The 18,809-nt window shown below is 32.6% G+C and overlaps 1 protein-coding gene across 4 annotated transcripts in view; it reads left to right on the top strand.

Moving 5' to 3' along the window:
* ATRNL1 (attractin like 1) overlaps positions 1-18,809 on the top strand; it is a 746,554-nt gene that overhangs the window by 243,439 nt on the left and 484,306 nt on the right. For all 4 annotated transcript variants that reach the window (XM_026494203.4, XM_026494204.4, XM_057308391.1 and 1 more), the window contains one exon: positions 15,409-15,461. In XM_026494203.4, coding sequence (XP_026349988.2) covers positions 15,409-15,461 — 53 coding nt within the window. The remainder of the gene's footprint in view (positions 1-15,408; positions 15,462-18,809) is intronic.

Here is an 18,809-nt window from a genome sequence, read left to right as displayed (position 1 = left end):
ATCCTTAATTAAAGCACTTTCATTTGAATTACCTTAAGTGAAAGGTATTGATTAAGTGTGTCTTCTGGTATTAGTTTAGTCAACTGTCTGTGGGGTGTTTGGGCTAACTTGTTCTTTTATCCACATTCACCTCTTAAAGCCTTTGCATACTTTCCATCTCTTCTATTAGAGCTATTCTCATTGGAGGCTGTTTCTTAGGAGACTAGCTATAGTCCGTGATCTCCAGTTTGACTATTACATTGATATAAGGCATAGTAAAGTTAAGTGGTTTTAATTCTAGATGGTCAGAATAGATCTCAACACATATAGAATTGTACAGATGTTAGTATAAAAGAAGTGCACAGTAAGGAACGGAGTATCAAATTAATGTGTAGGATATGCTAATTATAAGTTGGAAACAATTACAGAAAGAAACAGACTTAAATACCAAAGAAAGAAAATGTACTTTAAACTTTGAATTTGTTTCGGCCATTCTTCTGTATTTATTATTATTATTTTAAAAGATTTTTTAATTTATTTACTTGACAGAGAGACAGCCAGTGGGAGAGGGTACACAAGCAGGGGGAGTGGGAGAGGAAGAAGCAGAGGGGGGAGCCTGATGCAGGGCTTGATCCCAGGACTCTGGGATCACACCCTGAGCCGAAGTCAGATGCTTAACGACTGCCACCCAGGCGCCCTCTTCTGTATTTATTATTAAAAATTATCTTAAAATATCAGAGGATGAAATAAATAGTCTCCTAGTATGTTCCAACTTAACCTTCTGTGAAGAAATAAAGTACAGTAAATTTCAACATTTTAATGTAAAATATATATCTGGTATATGTGTAGATGTTTTATCAAAATTTGGATGCATTTCAAATGTATGTGCATTTTAAGATAAATCACTGCTATACACTGCTATGCCAGTTTGATTCATTTCTGGTGGCCCCAGTGCAGCACTCTTCTATGAAAAAGATAGATGATTGAAAATATTCCAGTGTAATCTGTTTCTCAAATAATTATCTTTTTGTCTTGCTTTGACATTTGCAGGTGCAAATATAATACCCTCTATTTTTTATGTTTTTACTCTTCCTCATTGCTGTCATTACTGTCGTCATCATAGATAACATATATTGAACTCTACCAAATGTCTATCTCTGGGTTAGGCACTTGTATTTAATTCCTACAATAGTTTTATAAAGTAGGTAGTATTATTATCCCCATTTTACTCTTAAGGACACAGATACTTACAAAAGTTAGTTTGTCCAAGGTCACAATTTAATTAGTGTTAGAGTAGAACTTCCATCTAGGCTTCTAGAACTAAAAAAACAGTGTTCCTTACTTACTGTGTACTCATTATTTCTTTATTTTTTAAAAAGGTTTTAATTATTTTAGAGAGAGAAACTGCACATCTGCATGCACACATGAGTTGGGGGAGGGGCAGAGGGACAGGATCTCAAGCAGATGCCCTGCTGAGCATGGAGCCAGATGCCAGACTTGATCCCATGACCCTGAGATCATGACCTGAGTCGAAATCAAGAGTTGGTTGCTTAATCCACTGAGCCACCCAGGCGCCACCCCCCATAATTTCTTTATTAAGGATAATTGGCAAATGAGAATTGAGGCACTATTTCTGGATTTGTTGTATCATAAAATTTATCAGTAGTATTTGTGAGCTATTAAATCCCAGTTTTAATATAAAATATTTAGTAGCTAATTAAAATTAAGTATTCTTTAGGTAACAAAAATTGTTAATACTGTTTGTTCCCTAGGGAAAGAATTACATGATATAGAGATTGATTTTATTCTTCAGAGACTTGTGCTCTAACTACACTAGGTTTCAGATTAATCACTCTTCAGTTTATATATTTTTTAATGTGAAATACTTTCTAATTTATCAGTAATTTCAATTTTTATTTTATTTTAATCCATTATTTTTAGCTTTTTTCCTTAATTTTGAAGACATTGAATTGGTAATTTTTAATCTTTTCATTGTCTTGTTTTGTCAATCTGGATTCTTTTTAATGGACTTTAGTTTTTTGTTTTGTTTTTTTTTTTTTTGAAGATTTTATTTATCTGTCTACCTATCTACCTATCTATTTAGTCATTTATTTATTTGTCAGGGAGAGAGAGCAGGTGTGAGAGCGTGCACAAGCAGGGGGAATGGCAGGCGGAGGGAGAAACAGGCTCCCTGCTGAGCAAGGAGCATGATGCCGAACTGGATCCCAGGACCCTGTGATCATGACCTGAGCCAGAGGCATATGCTTAACCAACTGAGCCATGTAGGCGTCCTGTAATGACGTTCGTTTTTAGAGCAGTTTTTGGTTCACAGCAATATCGAACAGAAGGTACAAACATTTTCTGTATACCCCTTACATGCATGCATAGCTTTCTCCATTATCAATAACTTTTACCAGGCTGGTACATTTGTTAGAATTTATGAACCTACGTTGACACATCATTAAAACCCAAAGTCCTGGGACACCTGGGTGGCTCAGTTAGTTGAGTGTCTGACTCTTGATCTTGGCTCAGGTCATGGTCTCAGGGTCTTGGGATCAAGCCTTGCATTGGGCTCCACGCTCAGTGTGGAGTCTGCTTGTCCCTCTCCCTCTGCTCTTTCCCACCTCCCCCGCCCTGACTCTCTCTCTCTCTCAAATAAATAAAACAAAACAAAAAAAACTACACCCAAATCCAAGTTTACATTAGGGTTCACTCTTGGTCTTGTATATTCTGTGGTCTTTGGTAAATGTATAAATGACTTGTACCACCACTATAGTATCAAACAGAGTTGTTTCAATGACCTAAAAATTCCCTGTGCCTCAACTATTCATCCATCTCCCGTAACTCCTAGCAAACACTGGTCTTTTTACTGTTTCCGTAGTTTTGCCTTTTACAGAACGGTATGTAGGTGGACTCATACAGTATGTAGCCTTCTCAGATTGGTTTCTTTCACTTAATGATACATATTAAAGTTTCCTCCATATATTTTCATGGTTTAATAGCTCGTTTCTTTTTAGTGCTGAATAATATTTCATTGTTTGGATGTACCATAGTTTATTTGTCCACTCACCTACTGGAGGACATCTTGATTGCTTCCAGATTTTAGCAATTGTGAATAAATAAAGTCACTGTAAATACTCACGTGCACTTTTGTCTGTGGACATAAATTTTCACCTTCTTTGGTCAGTACAAAGGAGAACAAGTGCTGGATCATATGTGGTCAGTATTTTTAATTTTGGAAGAAACTGTGAGAATGTATTTGAATGTGGCTGTACCATTTTGCATTCCCACCAGCAATGTCTGAGTGTTCCTGATGCTCCACATTCCCCGTACTTATGAGCATCTGGAGTTGTTAGTGTTCTGGATTTTGCCTGTTCAAAATTGTGTGTAGTTGTTACACACAAAAGTCGATACACACAAAAGTGTGTGTATCTCGTTGTTTTAGTTTGAATGCCCCTGATGACATATCATGTACAGCATCTTTTTGTGTGCTTATTTGCTATATCTTGTTTGTATCTATTCTTTGGTGTGGAGTCTTTGGCCCATTTTTTAATTGGGTTGTTTGTTTTCTTATTGTTAAGTTCTAACAGTTCTTTATATATATATATATATATTTTAAAATTTTATTATTAACATATAATATATTATTTCTTTCAGGGGTACAGGTCTGTGATTTCTCAGTCTTACACAATACACAGCGCTGACCACAACACATACCCTCCCGAATGTCCTGCATATGTTTTAGATAACCGTCCTTTATTAGATATATCTTTGGCTAATATTTTCTTCTAGTCTGTGGCTATATTGTTTCGTGTCGTGTTTTTCACCCAACGTGTTTTGATACTCATCTAAGTTGTTGCATCCATGTAGCTGTAATTTGATCCTTTTCAACGATGTATTTTGTTGCATTATTGTACCACACTTCATTTATTCATTCTCCTGTTTCTTATTTGATAATCTTAGCTTTGTTTTCATTTTACATGAAAACCAGTGCTCTTATTATTATTCTCATGTATATCTCCTGGTTCACAACTTCGCACATTTTTGATGGGTATGTATTGAGTGTCCATAGTTTTAATTTCAGAGGATTGACTGTTTTGTAATATTGTTACATCAAATCATATTCTTTCCAGGGCTGTATAAGTTTTCTTTTTCTTTTTTTCTTTTTTTAATTTAATGTTTATTTTTTAATTATTTTTTTTAATAGTGCATCACTAGTTGTTGATGTAGTGTCCATGGCTGTTTAAGTTTTCTTAATGTCTGTATGCTTGACAATACTTGGTATTAAAAGACATTTTAGGGGCGTCTGGGTAGCACAGTCATTAAGCGTCTGCCTTCGGCTCAGGGCGTGATCCCAGCGTTCTGGGATCGAGCCCTGCATCAGGCTCCTCCACTGGGAGCCTGCTTCTTCCTCTCCCACTACCCCTGCTTGGGTTCCCTCTCTCGCGGGCTGTCTCTATGCCAAATAAATAAATAAAAATCTTTAAAAAATAAAAAAAATTAAAAAAAATAAAAGACATTTTAGTTTTAAGGATTCTGATGTTGCAAGTTGAATTTGGATTTTCTTAAGGACTAAAGTTCTCAAAGATTTATGTGTTTAATCTTTTAAAGATTTCATTTATTTAACCCCAATTTTTTTCTCTTTTATGAAATTGTGCTCTTTCGCATTTCTTGTGATTTTTTTTTCTACTGAATTCTTAATCATTTGTAAGAATGTTTTATACATTCTGGATGCATGTTTTTTGTTGGTGATATGTGTGGTAAATTACCACTGTGTGGTTTGGATTTTCACACTGTTTTGTATATGTTTGATGAAGAGAGTTCTTAATTTTAATATAATCTGAAACATCAGTCTTTTCCATACGGTTAGTGATTTTTTTGGGGGGTTCTGTTTAAAACTTCCTTGTCTTCTCCATTGTTAGGTAATATCCCTATGGTGGCCAAATGGCCCTAGATTGTTCCTTCTTTCTTTTTTTTCTTCCCCCAAATTTTTGTTTGAGCCCCCCTCTTTTTTTTTATTATGTTCAGTTAGCCACTGTATAGTACATCATTAGTTTTTGATGTAGTGTTCAGTAATTCATTAGTTGCATATAACACCCAGTGCTTATCACAGTATGTACCCTCCTTAATACCTATCACTCTGTTACCCACCCCCCTGTCCCCTGAAACCCTCAGTTTGTTTTGGGGGGGGGTCCATATTTTCTCATGGTTCATTTCTCTCTCTGATTTCTCCCCCTTTGGATTTCCCTCCCGTCCTCAGATGAATACCCACCATTTGCTTTGACATGGATGGAACTGGAAGGGATTATGCTAAGTGAAGTAAATCAAGCTGAGAAAGACAATTATCATACGGTTTCATGCATATGTGGAACATAAGCAATGGCGCTAGATTTTTCTATGTGGAAAGATTTTAATTATTTCCTTAAAATAAGATATAAACTATTCAATTCTTTAAAAGAATATAAACTATTCAGATTTTTAATTTCTTCTTATGTCTGTTTTATTCCTTGGTTTTTGAACAAAAATTGTTGATATGCTTAATCCTTCTTATAATTATTTTTTTTCATTTATCAGTCAGGAATTTTAGAAAGTTCAGCCAGTACTCTTCAAATGTTTCTTCTTCTCTGTTTCCTCTGTCTTCTGCTTTGGGACTCTACTAACACCATATTTCTTAGGTTTCTTTTATATTTTTCCCTTGTTTCCTGACCTGTTTTTCAGTTCACTTTTCTCTTTTCTGCTGTGTCTAATTTGGTTATTAATCTCATTCATTCAGTTCTTAATTTTGGTTATTGCATTTTCATTTTGTTGTTTTTATAGTTCCCACTTTTTCAGATTAAATTCTTAAACTATCTATTATAGTTTATAATTGTCTTCTGTTGTTTCCATTTTTTAGGCAAATTTCTAATCTTTTCTTTTATCTCTTCCATTATAATGAAGATCATTATTTTAAGACCTGGGTCTTTTTCCTGATAATATCTGGATTCCTGTAGCCCTATTTCATCATCCTTTGTTTCCAGTAGCTCCCGTTCTTGTTTTCTTATCTGTTTCCATGTCTGGTTATTTTTCATTTTGTCCTCGATACCATATTTGCAAAATCTAATTATAGATTGAGACCTTGGATGCAATCTTTTCAAAGGAAATTTAATTCTGCTATGTGCATGAGAACAGTAGAACCTTAATCATTTTCAGACATAAGTTTGGTTCAAAGTAAATATACAGTCTCTGGAAGGCCTCACTACGCTCTAATTCCTAAGATTACGCTTCAGGACTTAGTTCACCAAACTTTGGTGGGCCTAGACTCTAATCCATTTTCCTGTGAAATATTGTCTCCATCCATAATTAGGGACAAAAGGATCCCCCAAATGATCCTGGGATTCTGTCCTGTTCTGCATCCAGTCCTGGTAATTTTTCACTCTTTTGCTCTCTAGCCTTTTAAGCATAAAAAAGTAAACTCTACCTTTTTTAGTTGTCTTCAACTTACCTGGTTAGTTCTACTTATCATTATTGGTCTCTGAAATCCATACAGCCTTATAATTTTAAAACCTGTACCTCCTGTACTATTTGAGGATTTACATTACCTTTGTTTTTGATTTTTTTAAGTTAAATTGCCTTAGAAATATGTTATTAATATTGATACTGTGCTACTCTCTAATATTATATTTTTGCTCATATTGCATATCATTTTAATAGGTATTTTTAGAGGAAAAAACAAAAGCCAGTGTGTTTTATCTTATGTGTACTTTTTATAATTGCCTGTGAAAAGGCAAATTTATTATCAGATTCTCAGCTGTTTTAAATCATCTGTCATGATATTTCAAAATTAAAGCAATTAGATGTCCACCCCCTCTTTTTAGTTTCTGAGTAGAAAATGTATATCTCATGATAAGATGTTTATGTATGTATATTTAAATATTTAAATTAATAGGGACAAGATGAAATGCTATATTTTAGCACTTAGAACATGGCATTATTTTATATTTTGTTTTTTAAAAGTTACATTTATAATGCAATGTGATAATTCACAAAAGAGATAGTCATTATTTAGGTGACATATAACGACAATATTTGCCCTTTCAAAGTCCCTAATAAATATTTCAGCCTAAATGTGTTTTCTTAAAAGGTCTGCCTGTTTGCTTAGTTTACTTACTGGGAAGAAAGGATGATTATCCCTTTGCTTTAGACACAGAACACTTTGAAGTTATGTTTTTAATTAAACCATTCAGAAGATTTCTGAAGGGGCGCCTGGGTGGCACAGCAGTTAAGCATCTGCCTTCGGCTCAGGGCGTGATCCCGGTGTTATGGGATCGAGCCCCACATCAGGCTCCTCCGCTATGAGCCTGCTTCTTCCTCTCCCACTGCCCCTGCTTGTGTTCCCTCTCTCGCTGGCTGTCTCTATCTCTGTCAAATAAATAAATAAAATCTTTAAAAAAAGAAAAAAGACTTCTGAAGCCTTTTAATGTTTGTATCTAATCTTTATACAGAAAGATTCTGAATTTAAAAATATTACTTAGCCTTCATATTAGAAATATTAGTATAATTTATATAATGCAATATTAATATGTTTAAAGAATTATTATTTATATCTACACTTACCCTTCACATTCACTTTACCTCCTATAATCTGAGTTGGAACTTCAAATAATCTAATTTCTCAAATTATTTATTATGTGAATTAGGTTAATATATGTTCATATCTCAAATAAATATATTGAAATATTTTATAATAAGAAATTCTATGTTTGACAAAATATTACAGTGGACAGACCTTAAGATGACTATCAATGATCTCTGTCTCCTGGTATTCACACTATTATATAGTGTGGGCAGGGTCTTTGACTTCTAAATCAGAAAATATGGCAAGGGTAATGGTATATCTCTTCTATAATTATGGCATGTCACTTCCATGAATATGCTTTAAGTCTGTCCTTTTTTAAAAAAAGATTTTATTTATTTATTTGAGAGAGAAAGAGAGAGAGAGGGAGCCCAGAGGGAAAGTGAGAGGGAGAAGCAGACTTCCCACTGAGCAAAGAGTCTGACTGGTTCTTGATGCCAGGACCCTGAGATCATGACCTGAGTCAAAGGCAGATGCTTAACCGATTGAGCCACCAGGCACCCCTTTAAGTCTGTGTCTTGCTAGAAGATTTGCTCTAGGGAGTCTCTCCTTTCTGGCTAGCTTTGAAGAAGTAAGTGGAATCGAAGGCATCTTCTGGGAGCCGAGGGCAGCCTCCAGCCAATAATAAGGAAGAAACCAGGGCCTTTAGTTCTATAGCCACAAGGAAATAAATTCTGCCAGCAACCTGATGGAGCTTAGAAGCAGCCCAGCCCCAGTCAAACCTCTGTTGAGAACCCAACCCCAGCTGACACCTTGGTTGCATCTATACAGCAGACGCCAGCTCCAGCCAGTGCCTTGATTGCATCCTACCTCATCTCAAAATCAGAGAGCCCAACTTTGCTCTATGTTCAGACCCTGACCTACAAAAACTGTGAGATAATAATTGTGTTGATTAAAATTGTTAAACTTTTGTGATTTGTTATTTAGCAATAGATAACTAGTGCAAATATATCCAATTGAGCTCTTATTTTATTTACTTGAATTATATATTTGTGTATTAAATATATAATACACACCTTATGTGCTTTTAGGGTTTTTAAATTATGAAGGGCATCTCAATCTTTGATAGAAAAATATACTTTCCTGAATAGGTACAATAATTTTAACAACATAAATTAAGGCTTTTCTAAAAACAGACTATTTAAAAAGAAATTTTACTTTTATGTTACTTAACACAGTGGTTTGTTACAGAACAAAACATAGCTTAGGGGCACCCAAGGGTGGCTGAGTTGGTTAACCGTCCAACTCTTGATTTCAGCTTAAGTCATGACCTCAGAGTCGTGGGATCAAGCCCTGTGTTGGGCTCCATGCTCTCTCTCTGTCCCTTCTGCTTATGCTCTCTCCCTCTTTCTCTCTCTCTCTCTCAAATAAACAAATAAATAAAATCTTTAAAAAAATAAAAAAATAAAACATATCTTGAAACACTTTTTCTTAATCTGATTATTTAACATTCATATATGTAAAATTTTAGTTAAGAAAGAATTTAGAATTTTCTTTGTAATATTGCTTTCTCCTTTTGTTGAAAATAATTGTGAAGTACTCCACTCTGATATTTTAATTTCATTTATGTGTGAGGTCTACAATGAAATTGATAGATTATGATAGTCTTGATTCCTAATCACATTATTATATAGGTTACATGAAAATCTATAATGGCTGTGCCAAACATTTCAACATATCAGCTGATTATATTTGTAATAGATTTGCATAAATGATTATATCAGCTGATTTTGACACATGGGAAATAAGATGGGAAGATCATTCATTTGAATTAGCACAGCATTAGGTATAGGTGATACATTTATACATATATTTATAAATTTTTACATATATACATTTATATATTTATTTGAGATTTCATTAATTTCATCCCCTGTAATGAATATATTTTTCCACGGGTAGTGACACTTCTATTAGAATGCAAGATCTTGGATTTTGATTAGAGATATGACAAATAGACCTGAATTCTTTCTTTTTCTTTTGTCTTTTTTGAGTGAGTTAGACATGAAACAAATTTCTCTTATAGGATATGACATATTTATAAGAAGAAAAAATTGGTTGTTCTTGCCCGATCTCTATCTTTACTATGATAATTACCAACTCCCATACTTCTCTACATTTACTAGTGAGTTCTTAAAATTCTACTGTTAGCAAGAGCTCTTCTTTCTCCACCATTTATTTATTTATTATTGGGATGAACTCATGAATTCCTGTTTTCTCCAATGATTATAAATCACTGTTATACTTCATCATTCAGCTCTCATCTTGTTCCAGATTTGGCCAGTGGGAGCTATTTCAAGCTTGCTTGTATTTTTGTGACATAGACCCATCATTTTGTGAATAATTCCTTACTTTCTGATAGAAGAAGATGTCCCAGGCTCATCTTTACCTGTCCTGCCTCAGATCAGCCATTTAAAAAATATTTTTGTAGAATTCTGATTCCTTGTAATGAAGAATTATATTAGAGGCCAATATCTTGGTGCTAGATATGCTCTTTGCTACGGAGGTGTCTTAACTTAGTGGACTGTTCAGTGAACAGAACAAGGAAATACTTATTTATATGTACAAATAAGTACATATATACATGTACATGTGTACATATGCATGCATATACACACATATACATATTTTAGAAAGCATTACTTCATACTCAGACTTCCAGTTCCAGTGTATCTCTCCAAGGTTCTTATGGGCCTTCTCCAGTTTAATATCTGTGTCTCTTCTTCCTCAGTGAAAACACTAGCTTCCAGTGACATTAACACTTTTCTTATTTGTTCAGTTCTCTAATACAAGAAATACTTTCAGAATTGCTTTGTCTATATCACTTTAATAAGCAAAACTAAAAAGATTTTGAAGTTTGACTCCTCCACCTTACTCTGCCCAGGATTGAGAATATATAGTCAGATACTGCATTAGGAAGTTATTTGGAATGGTCCCTCTTCTTTTTTCTTCCCTCCCCTCCTCCCTTCCTCCTTTCCTTCCTTTTCTGTTCCTCCTCACCTCTCCTCACCTACTCTTCTCCATCCCTTCCTTCCTTTCCCTTCAGGGTGGCTATATAGTATTCATTTGAAATTTATTAGATTCATTTCTCTTAGTCTCTGTTTTAGGTTTTTTTTCCTCTTTCTCATTCTTATTGGCTTAATATATATATATATATATATATGGGAATAGGTTGAACATCGACATTCTTTCAAAAGACAAAAGTACTTAAAAATATACTCAGAGTGATTAGTTCCCATTTTCTCCTCCAGTAGGTAACTGACTTGTTTTCTTGTTTATCCTTGCTGTGATTCGTATATCTCTCTCTCTATATATATATGTTTTATGTACATGCATGTTTCTTATATATATGTGTATATATATATATACACACACATATACATATACATTCATTTTTTTCCTTCTTACACAAAAGGTAACATATCATAGATCTGTATCTATATTAGGTCATTAAGATCTTCATTATCTTTTTGTTTGGTTTTATTTACAGATGTATGGTATTCCATTGTGTTTATATACTGTAGTTTATTTAACAAATCTTGTGTGCATGGACATTTAGATAATTTACAATATTATGTAATTATAAATGATGCTGCAGTAAATAAACTTATGCTCATATATTTTCATATTGCTGGTGGTTTACTTCCAAGTTCCTGTAAGTGGGATTGCTGGGTTGAAGAATAAATGCTCACATAGATTTGTTAGATATTGCTAATTTCTCCCCCGTAGGGATTTTCTCATTTTGTATTCATACCAGCTCATAATTGTGTAGGAGCACAGTTTGCCCACAGTCCCTTAAGCAGAGCATATTGCTATACTTTTGAAATTTTGACAATTTGATGGGGGAGAAGTGACAGTATAGTTTTAGCTCATATTTCCCTATTTATAAGTTGAACATCTTTTCATATGTTTAAGAACCACTTTTATATAATTGTTTGTGAATTTTCTATTTATGTGTTTTGCCAGTTTTTCTCTGGAATTGTCAGTCATTCCCTTATTATTAAAGAGTTCCTTATACATTAAGGATTTTAGCCCTTTTATGTCACATATATTGTCAGTTTTCTCACAATTTGTCATATCTTTTGATTTTACTCATGACATTTCTTTTTACCATGCTTTTCAGTATACCTATGTTATCATGCAATTTTTTCTTCTAATATGTTTCAAGTTTTATTTTGTATGCTAGGATGTCTTATCCATTTAGAGTTTTTTGTATGCGTATGGTGTGAGGACTGGATCTGATTTTATATTTTTCCAAATGGCTATCCAGTTGTCTGAATACCATTTATGAAAAAGATTTTATCTTGATCATTTAAAATACCACTTTTATAATATGATATGCTGGATTTTTAGTATATCATAGTTGAGCCTGTTTCTGAATTTCTATTCTATACCTTTGGTCTTTCTATCAATGCACCGATACTACACTATTTTAATTGCATAGACCTTGAATATATTTTAGTATCTTTAAGTCTAGTTCCCCTCAAATCTCTTCCTTTTCATTGTTTTTTTTTCTTTTTTTAATTGAATTTTTAATTTTAATTCCAGTATAGTTAACGTATAGTGTTATACTGGTTGCAGGTATACAATATAGTGATTCAACAATTCTATACATTACTTAGTGCTCATCATAAGTGCACTCTTTAATCCCCATCACATATTCACCCATCCCCCTACATTCTTCCCCTCTGGTAACCATCAATTTGTTCTCTGTAGTTAAAAGAGTTTATTTCTTGGTTTCTCTCTCTTTTTTTCCTTTGCTTGTTTTGTTTCTTAAATTCCACACCATATGGTATTTGTTTTTTTCTGACTGAGTTATTTCACTTAGCATTATACTCTCTAGGTCCATACATGTTGTTGAAAATGGTAAGATATCATTCTTTATGGCTGAATAATATTCCATTGTGTATACATACCGTATCTTCCTTATGCATTCATCTATCAATGGATACTTGGGCTATTATATTTTTACTTCTGCATGTGAACATTAAGACAACTTTTCTAACTTCTTTAAAGCTCACTGGAATTTTTATTTGGTAAAATTGAAAATTACCTTTCAAATTAACTGCCATCCTAATAACGTTGAGATGTCTCAATGAAAAATAAGGAATGTGTTTGCATATATTTTTGCCTACTTTTGTGTTTTGCAGGCTGAGTTTTATGCCTAAAGTTTCATTATATTTCTTTTGGAATTATTTATTTTTTTAGTTATTCATAGGCACTAGTGATTTTTTTAGATGATAGCTGAAATTGAATTACTAAAAATTGAGGTTTAAACTCCACTCATAATTATACATTTTGAAAATACTTTTAATGTATTCAAAATTGTCTCAATACTTATTAATAAAAAGATCTTTAGACTGTATATGATTCTAATTTGATTTTTTGAGTTTGAAAATTTAAAAGAGAATATAATTCTGTATTGGACGCCTTTAAGAATGCAATAAAGCCTCGCAGCTTAATTATTTTTTTTAAGGTTTTATTTATTTATTTATTTTTTAGAGAGAGTGAGAGAGTGCATGCAAGCACTTGAGCACATGAGCAGGGGAGGGGCAGAGGAGGAGGGAGAGGGAAGGAAACAGAATCTGAAGCAGACTCCAAGCTGAGCACAGAGCCCATCATGGGGCTCCATCTCACTACACCAAGATTATGATGTGAGCTGAAACCAAGAGTCAGCCACTTAACTACCCAGGCGCCCCTCAGCTTAGTTCTTAAGAAGGTGGTATTAATTCCTTATTTCTGTTAAAATTCTGGGCTTGAGCAATGAAAGGTAGCAAAAATTACTTCCTCAACAAGAGCATATAATTTCATCCTCCTGAGATAATTCGTAGTTTGCAGAAAATAAAATTTTAACGATGCCTTTATAAAAATTATATTATGTTGAAGGTAACGTATCACAATAACTTCTATTCCAATATAATATTAAATAATTTGAATAAACTTAATATTATCAACCAAAATAAATATTGTATAACTTCTATATGGATATACAGGTTTGTATCCAGAGCTCTTAAAGTCAACATATAGATCAATTAAAAAGTACTTGAAATCCTTAACATTTGTCGAAGTTAGTCATTTTAGATTGCTGTGGTACTTTGACAGCCATCTATTTAGACAAATAAGAAATGCAGGGAATATCACGCATAACAATGCAGGCACTATTATTTTGAATATTTTCCTATTCTAAAAGTAGTATTGAGGGACACCCGTGTGGCTCTGTCAGTTAAGTATCTGCCTTCAGCTTGGGTCCTGAAGTCAGGGTCCTGGGATCAAGCCCTGGTTCGGGCTCCCGGCTCAGCGGGGAGCCTGCTTCTCCCTCTCCCTCTGCTGCTCCTCCTGCTTGTGCTCTCTCTCTCTCAAATAAATAAATAAAATCTTTAAAAAAATAAAATAAAAGTAGTATTGAGATGTCCATTTGCAACAAGTCATATTTATTTTTTTGTGACAGAAAAAGAAATTATAATAGTATTGTAAATCAGTCCTTCAGTATTTGTATGTATTTGGTACAAAGTGATGGGTTTTATGGAGGTGAGCCTAAAGGAAGGAACAAAATATAGAAATAGTAGAGAACCTAAAGTGCTTAACCTTGAAATAATGAGTATGATCATTTTCTACAGCTAGAAAACTATATATCATGCATTTTGAAAGTTGCATTTGGGGAAGTCGTAGGAAACCTAACTCCCAAAGTTTCATTGTTTCACAGAGAATAAAGTTAGTGGTATAAAGGACTATTATATTTCTACTTTGATTTCGCAGTTAGTATAGAAAGATTTACTCTTCAACTCATGAATAAAAAAGCTAGTAACACATGGCTGAAACATGCATTCAGAATGTAACCTGATTATTTAACTTATATTCTCAACTGTTTGATCTTTTATTAACTAAAAAATATATATTAAAATTATTCCTCTGTTCTGATTAACTGTATTAAAACTAAAGACATTTTGGAAGGTCTTTCTCATCTTTTAAAATTTTACATATACTTTAAATACTAAGTCACTTTATTCAAATAGTTAGCCTGGGATATATCATTTTATAATAATTTATTTTTGAGGGTGTTCCAATGAAAAAACATGTGAAATCAAGCTGTATCTCTGTTAGGCACTAACTCTCATTTTAATTGAATTCTGGAAGCAGATATAAAAATGTGAACTTCAGAAATTTTGAGAACATTTATGATCTTCTCCCACTGCTATAATTAACCATAATTTTGAAGAATTTAATTTAACTTAGAATTCATGATTTGGAATGCTCTTATGTTGTTCCATTTTTTATAATCTACTTACATAAATTCAGAGTTTGAGCCACTGAATTTAGGGTTTGAACAATTAGAAAAAACTTTTCTTTATTACACAATTGGACAGATCTTTTTTTAAAATATAGATGCATTGTGTTGAGACTGGGGAAGAATATATTAATTTCAAAGAATACCAGAAGTAAGAAAATGATTTATATTTTCCCCAAATTTTTTTCCTTCATCTAAGTGTCTCTATATCTTTAGCAAGACTTTCAATTTCTTCTCATATTATTAAGGAAGAATATATATCCCCACACTCCTAGTCTTATCCCATCTGCCTTGTGACATTCCCTTTTATCATCTTGTGTGTGTGACTATTTGTCTTCACTGTTTCTTTTCTCTACTCATGCTCAAATATTGGCTTTCTACATTAATTATTTTGAAGATTTGTTTTTAAAACTTTGATTAATGTTATAGTTCTTAGGATGTTTTAATGTAAAATTTACTGTTTTGCTTGAAGAAAAATATGGAGCTTTTGAATTTTGTTGCACAGTAGTTAAATGAGTTTTTATTTCTACAGATGTGACTCTGAAAATCGCTATGTTGGTAATCCACTTAGAGGAACATGTTATTGTAAGTACTTTTACTTTTTCATTTAAAATAATTAGTTTGTATTTTTAGTTTTAGGTGATTTTGCAGATAATAAAATTCATCTTGCATGCTGATGTTTTCATTACTGTGTTACCATTTCTATTTCTTAAATCTTATAGTACAATTCCATATATGTTGCTAAGAAAGGCAGTCTTTTTGCTGTATTTTAAAAATTATATTTGGTGCATTTTTTTCTACTCTTGAAGAGTGACATAACAATAGATCTTATTCTGGACATGGAAACAAAAAATAGGACTTGTGTAATCTCAGCTGGATTTAATGTGATCTTTTCATTTTGATTAAATTTTGAATGAATCAAATTTTGTGATAGATTTTTGCAGGGGGCAATTTTGGTCATCACTGAAAAGCTGTTTAGATTTTTTACTGAAAGATACTTTCACTGGGTAGTGATCATATGTTAGATGTATGTTTAACCTTTTAAGAAAGAATTTTTCAAAGGGTTATACCATTTTACTTTCCCACCAGGAGTGTTTGAGTTTCAGTTCTTCAAATCTCTCAGTACTTCATATGGTCAGTCTTTCTAATTTTAGCTGTTCTAATAGGTGTGTAATGGTATCTAATTCTCATTTTATTTACTTTTCTCTAATGAGTAATGATATTAAACATTTGCCCATGTGATTATTTGCTCTCTTTATATATATTTTATTTGATGAACTGTGTTGTCCACTTTTAAAAATTAGATTGTTTTCAGAGTACTTTATGTATTCCAGATACAAATATTTTATGTGACATATGATTTGCAGATACTTTTTTTTAGTTTGTGGCTTTCACTTTATTAGGAGTATTTTTTTTTTTCTGAAGAGGAGTTTTTAATTAAGATGAATTTCAATGTATCAATTTGTTCTTTTGAGAAATGTTAGCCTAATCTAAGATCACAAAGATTTTCCCATTTTCTTTTAGATGTTTTTTTATTTTTATGTTTTCTATTTAAGAATACAGCCCATCTTGAGTTAATATTTGTATATGTTTCAAGAGATGGATCACTTTTTTTCTCCATATGGATATCCAAATGTTCTAGCACAGTTTGTTTAAAGCCTTTCTTTTAACCAATGAATTGCTTTTGCACCTTTGTTGAAAATCAGTTGCCCATATATGAGTATTAAGAGTGTAAAGGTTGGGGTACCTGAGTGGCTCAGTCAGTTAAGTGCCTGACTCTTGGCTTAGGCTCAGGTCATGATCTCCTGGTTGTGAGATTGAGCCCCGTATCAGGCTCCAGGCTCAGCGTGGAGTCTGCTTGTCCCTTCCCCACCACCCCCCGCTTGTGCTCTTTCTCTCAAATACATAAAATCTTAAAAAAAAAAAAGAGTGTTAAGGCTATTTCTGGAATCTCTATTGCGTTCTATTAATTAATTTGACTACTTTTATACCAAAATAGCACTGTTTACAACTACTGTAGTTTCATAATAAGTCTTGAAATTATGTAGCATTTATTCTCCAATTTCATTCTTTTTCAGACTGGTTTTGGCTTTGGGTTCCATTTCTTTTGTGTTACATATGAATTTTAGAACCCACTTGTCAATTTTTACCAAAGCACATGCTCATATTTGGATTGTGTTTAATTTATAGAACAATTTGGTAGGAATTGATATCTTAACTGTAGCGAGTCTTCTTACCCATGAACATATATCTCTTTTTTAAACTTAATTATTTTAAAATTTGTTCTCAACAATATTTGGTATTTTTCACTATGCAGGTCTTTCACAATTTTTGTCAGATTTATCTCTACGTATTTTATATATTTGATGCTGTTGTAAATAGTATTTTTTAATATTTAATTGTGTCTGGATAATAAAACTACAGTTGATTTTTATGTTGATTTTGTACCCTTCAGGTTTGTTAAACTTAGTTATTAGTTGTAGTACCTTTTCTTTTGTATATTCCATTATATTTTTGATGCAGACAATAATGTGTTTTGCAATTAATAGAATTTGATTTTTTTTCTTTCTTCTAAGGATGCCTTTTATTTGTTTTTCTTGCCTTATTGCATTGTCTACTACCTCTGGTACCATGTGAAAAGATGTGATGAGCATGGAAACATTCTAGTGGTGTTGTTGATTTTAGAGGGAAAACATTCAGTCTTTCACTACTAAGTATGATGTAGATGCCTTTTCCTAGATGCCTTTATCAGGTTGAAGAAATTCTCTTCTAGTCCTACTAGATGGGTGTTTGTGTATGTCATATAGTTTTTCTGCATCAATTGAGATGATGGCAAGGTGTTTCTATTTTACTTTGTTAGTGTAGCAATTTTAGTTTTTAAAAGTAATGAATGCTACAACATGTGGATATACCACTTTTTTTGTTGTTCATCAGTAGATGAACATTGGGATTATACCTAGCCTTTGGCTGTTATGAAAAATGCTGATATGAACATTCATATACTGTTTGTATAGACATATGATTCCATTTCCTATGGGTAGATTCCTAGAAGTGGAATTGCTGGGTCATATGATAAACTTATGTTTAACTTTTTAAGTAACTGCCAAATGATTTTACAGCATGGCTGTACCATTTTACATTCTTTCTAGAAATTTATAGATGCTTCAGTAATTCCATATCCTCACCAGCACTTAATATTGTCTGTCTTTTTGATTATAGCTATTCTAGAGTATGTGTAGTAGTAGCTTTGGTTTTAATTTGTATTTTTCTTATGACTGATAATGTTGAGCTCAATTTCATATGTCCATGTCCTGCACTTAGATATGTAAAATACTAAATTTCCTGCTACCTTTGTTGCTGTTTAAATAATATCTTTTAAAATTACATTTTCTACTTATGTGTGATATATAAAAATTAAATTCATTTTAGTACATTAATCTGATATTCAGAAACCTTAATGAGCTCTCTTATTCTAATTGTTTATAGATATGTTTGGTGTTTAAATACAATTGATTATATTACATACAAATAAAAACAGTTTTATTCCCTTCTATCCAATTTTTTTGTTGAGAGTTTTTTGACTACAGATTCAGTTTTTTTGCTAGTAATCACTCTGCTCAAATTTTCTATTTCTCCCTGATTTGTTGGAAAGTTATGTGTTTCTAGGAATCTAGTCTTCTAGGTTGTCCAATTTGTTGGTATATAATTTTTCATAATATTCATAATCCTTTGTATTTCTGTGGTATTGGTTATTATTTCTCCTCTTTAATTTCTGAGTTTATTTATGAGCCCTGTCTTTTTCTTGATGAGTCTTGGTAATTTTTTTAATCAATTTTGTTTATCTTTTCAAAGAACCAGCTCCTGATTTCATTCATCTTTTCTATTCTTTTAGTCTTTATTTCATTTATTTCTGCTCTAATCTTTTTATTTCCT

Source organism: Ursus arctos, unplaced genomic scaffold, assembly GCF_023065955.2.
Source record: "Ursus arctos isolate Adak ecotype North America unplaced genomic scaffold, UrsArc2.0 scaffold_7, whole genome shotgun sequence".
NCBI classification, from domain to species: domain Eukaryota; kingdom Metazoa; phylum Chordata; class Mammalia; order Carnivora; family Ursidae; genus Ursus; species Ursus arctos.
Note: the sequence above shows the minus strand (reverse complement) of the source record. Positions and strands in the feature narration are given on the sequence as shown.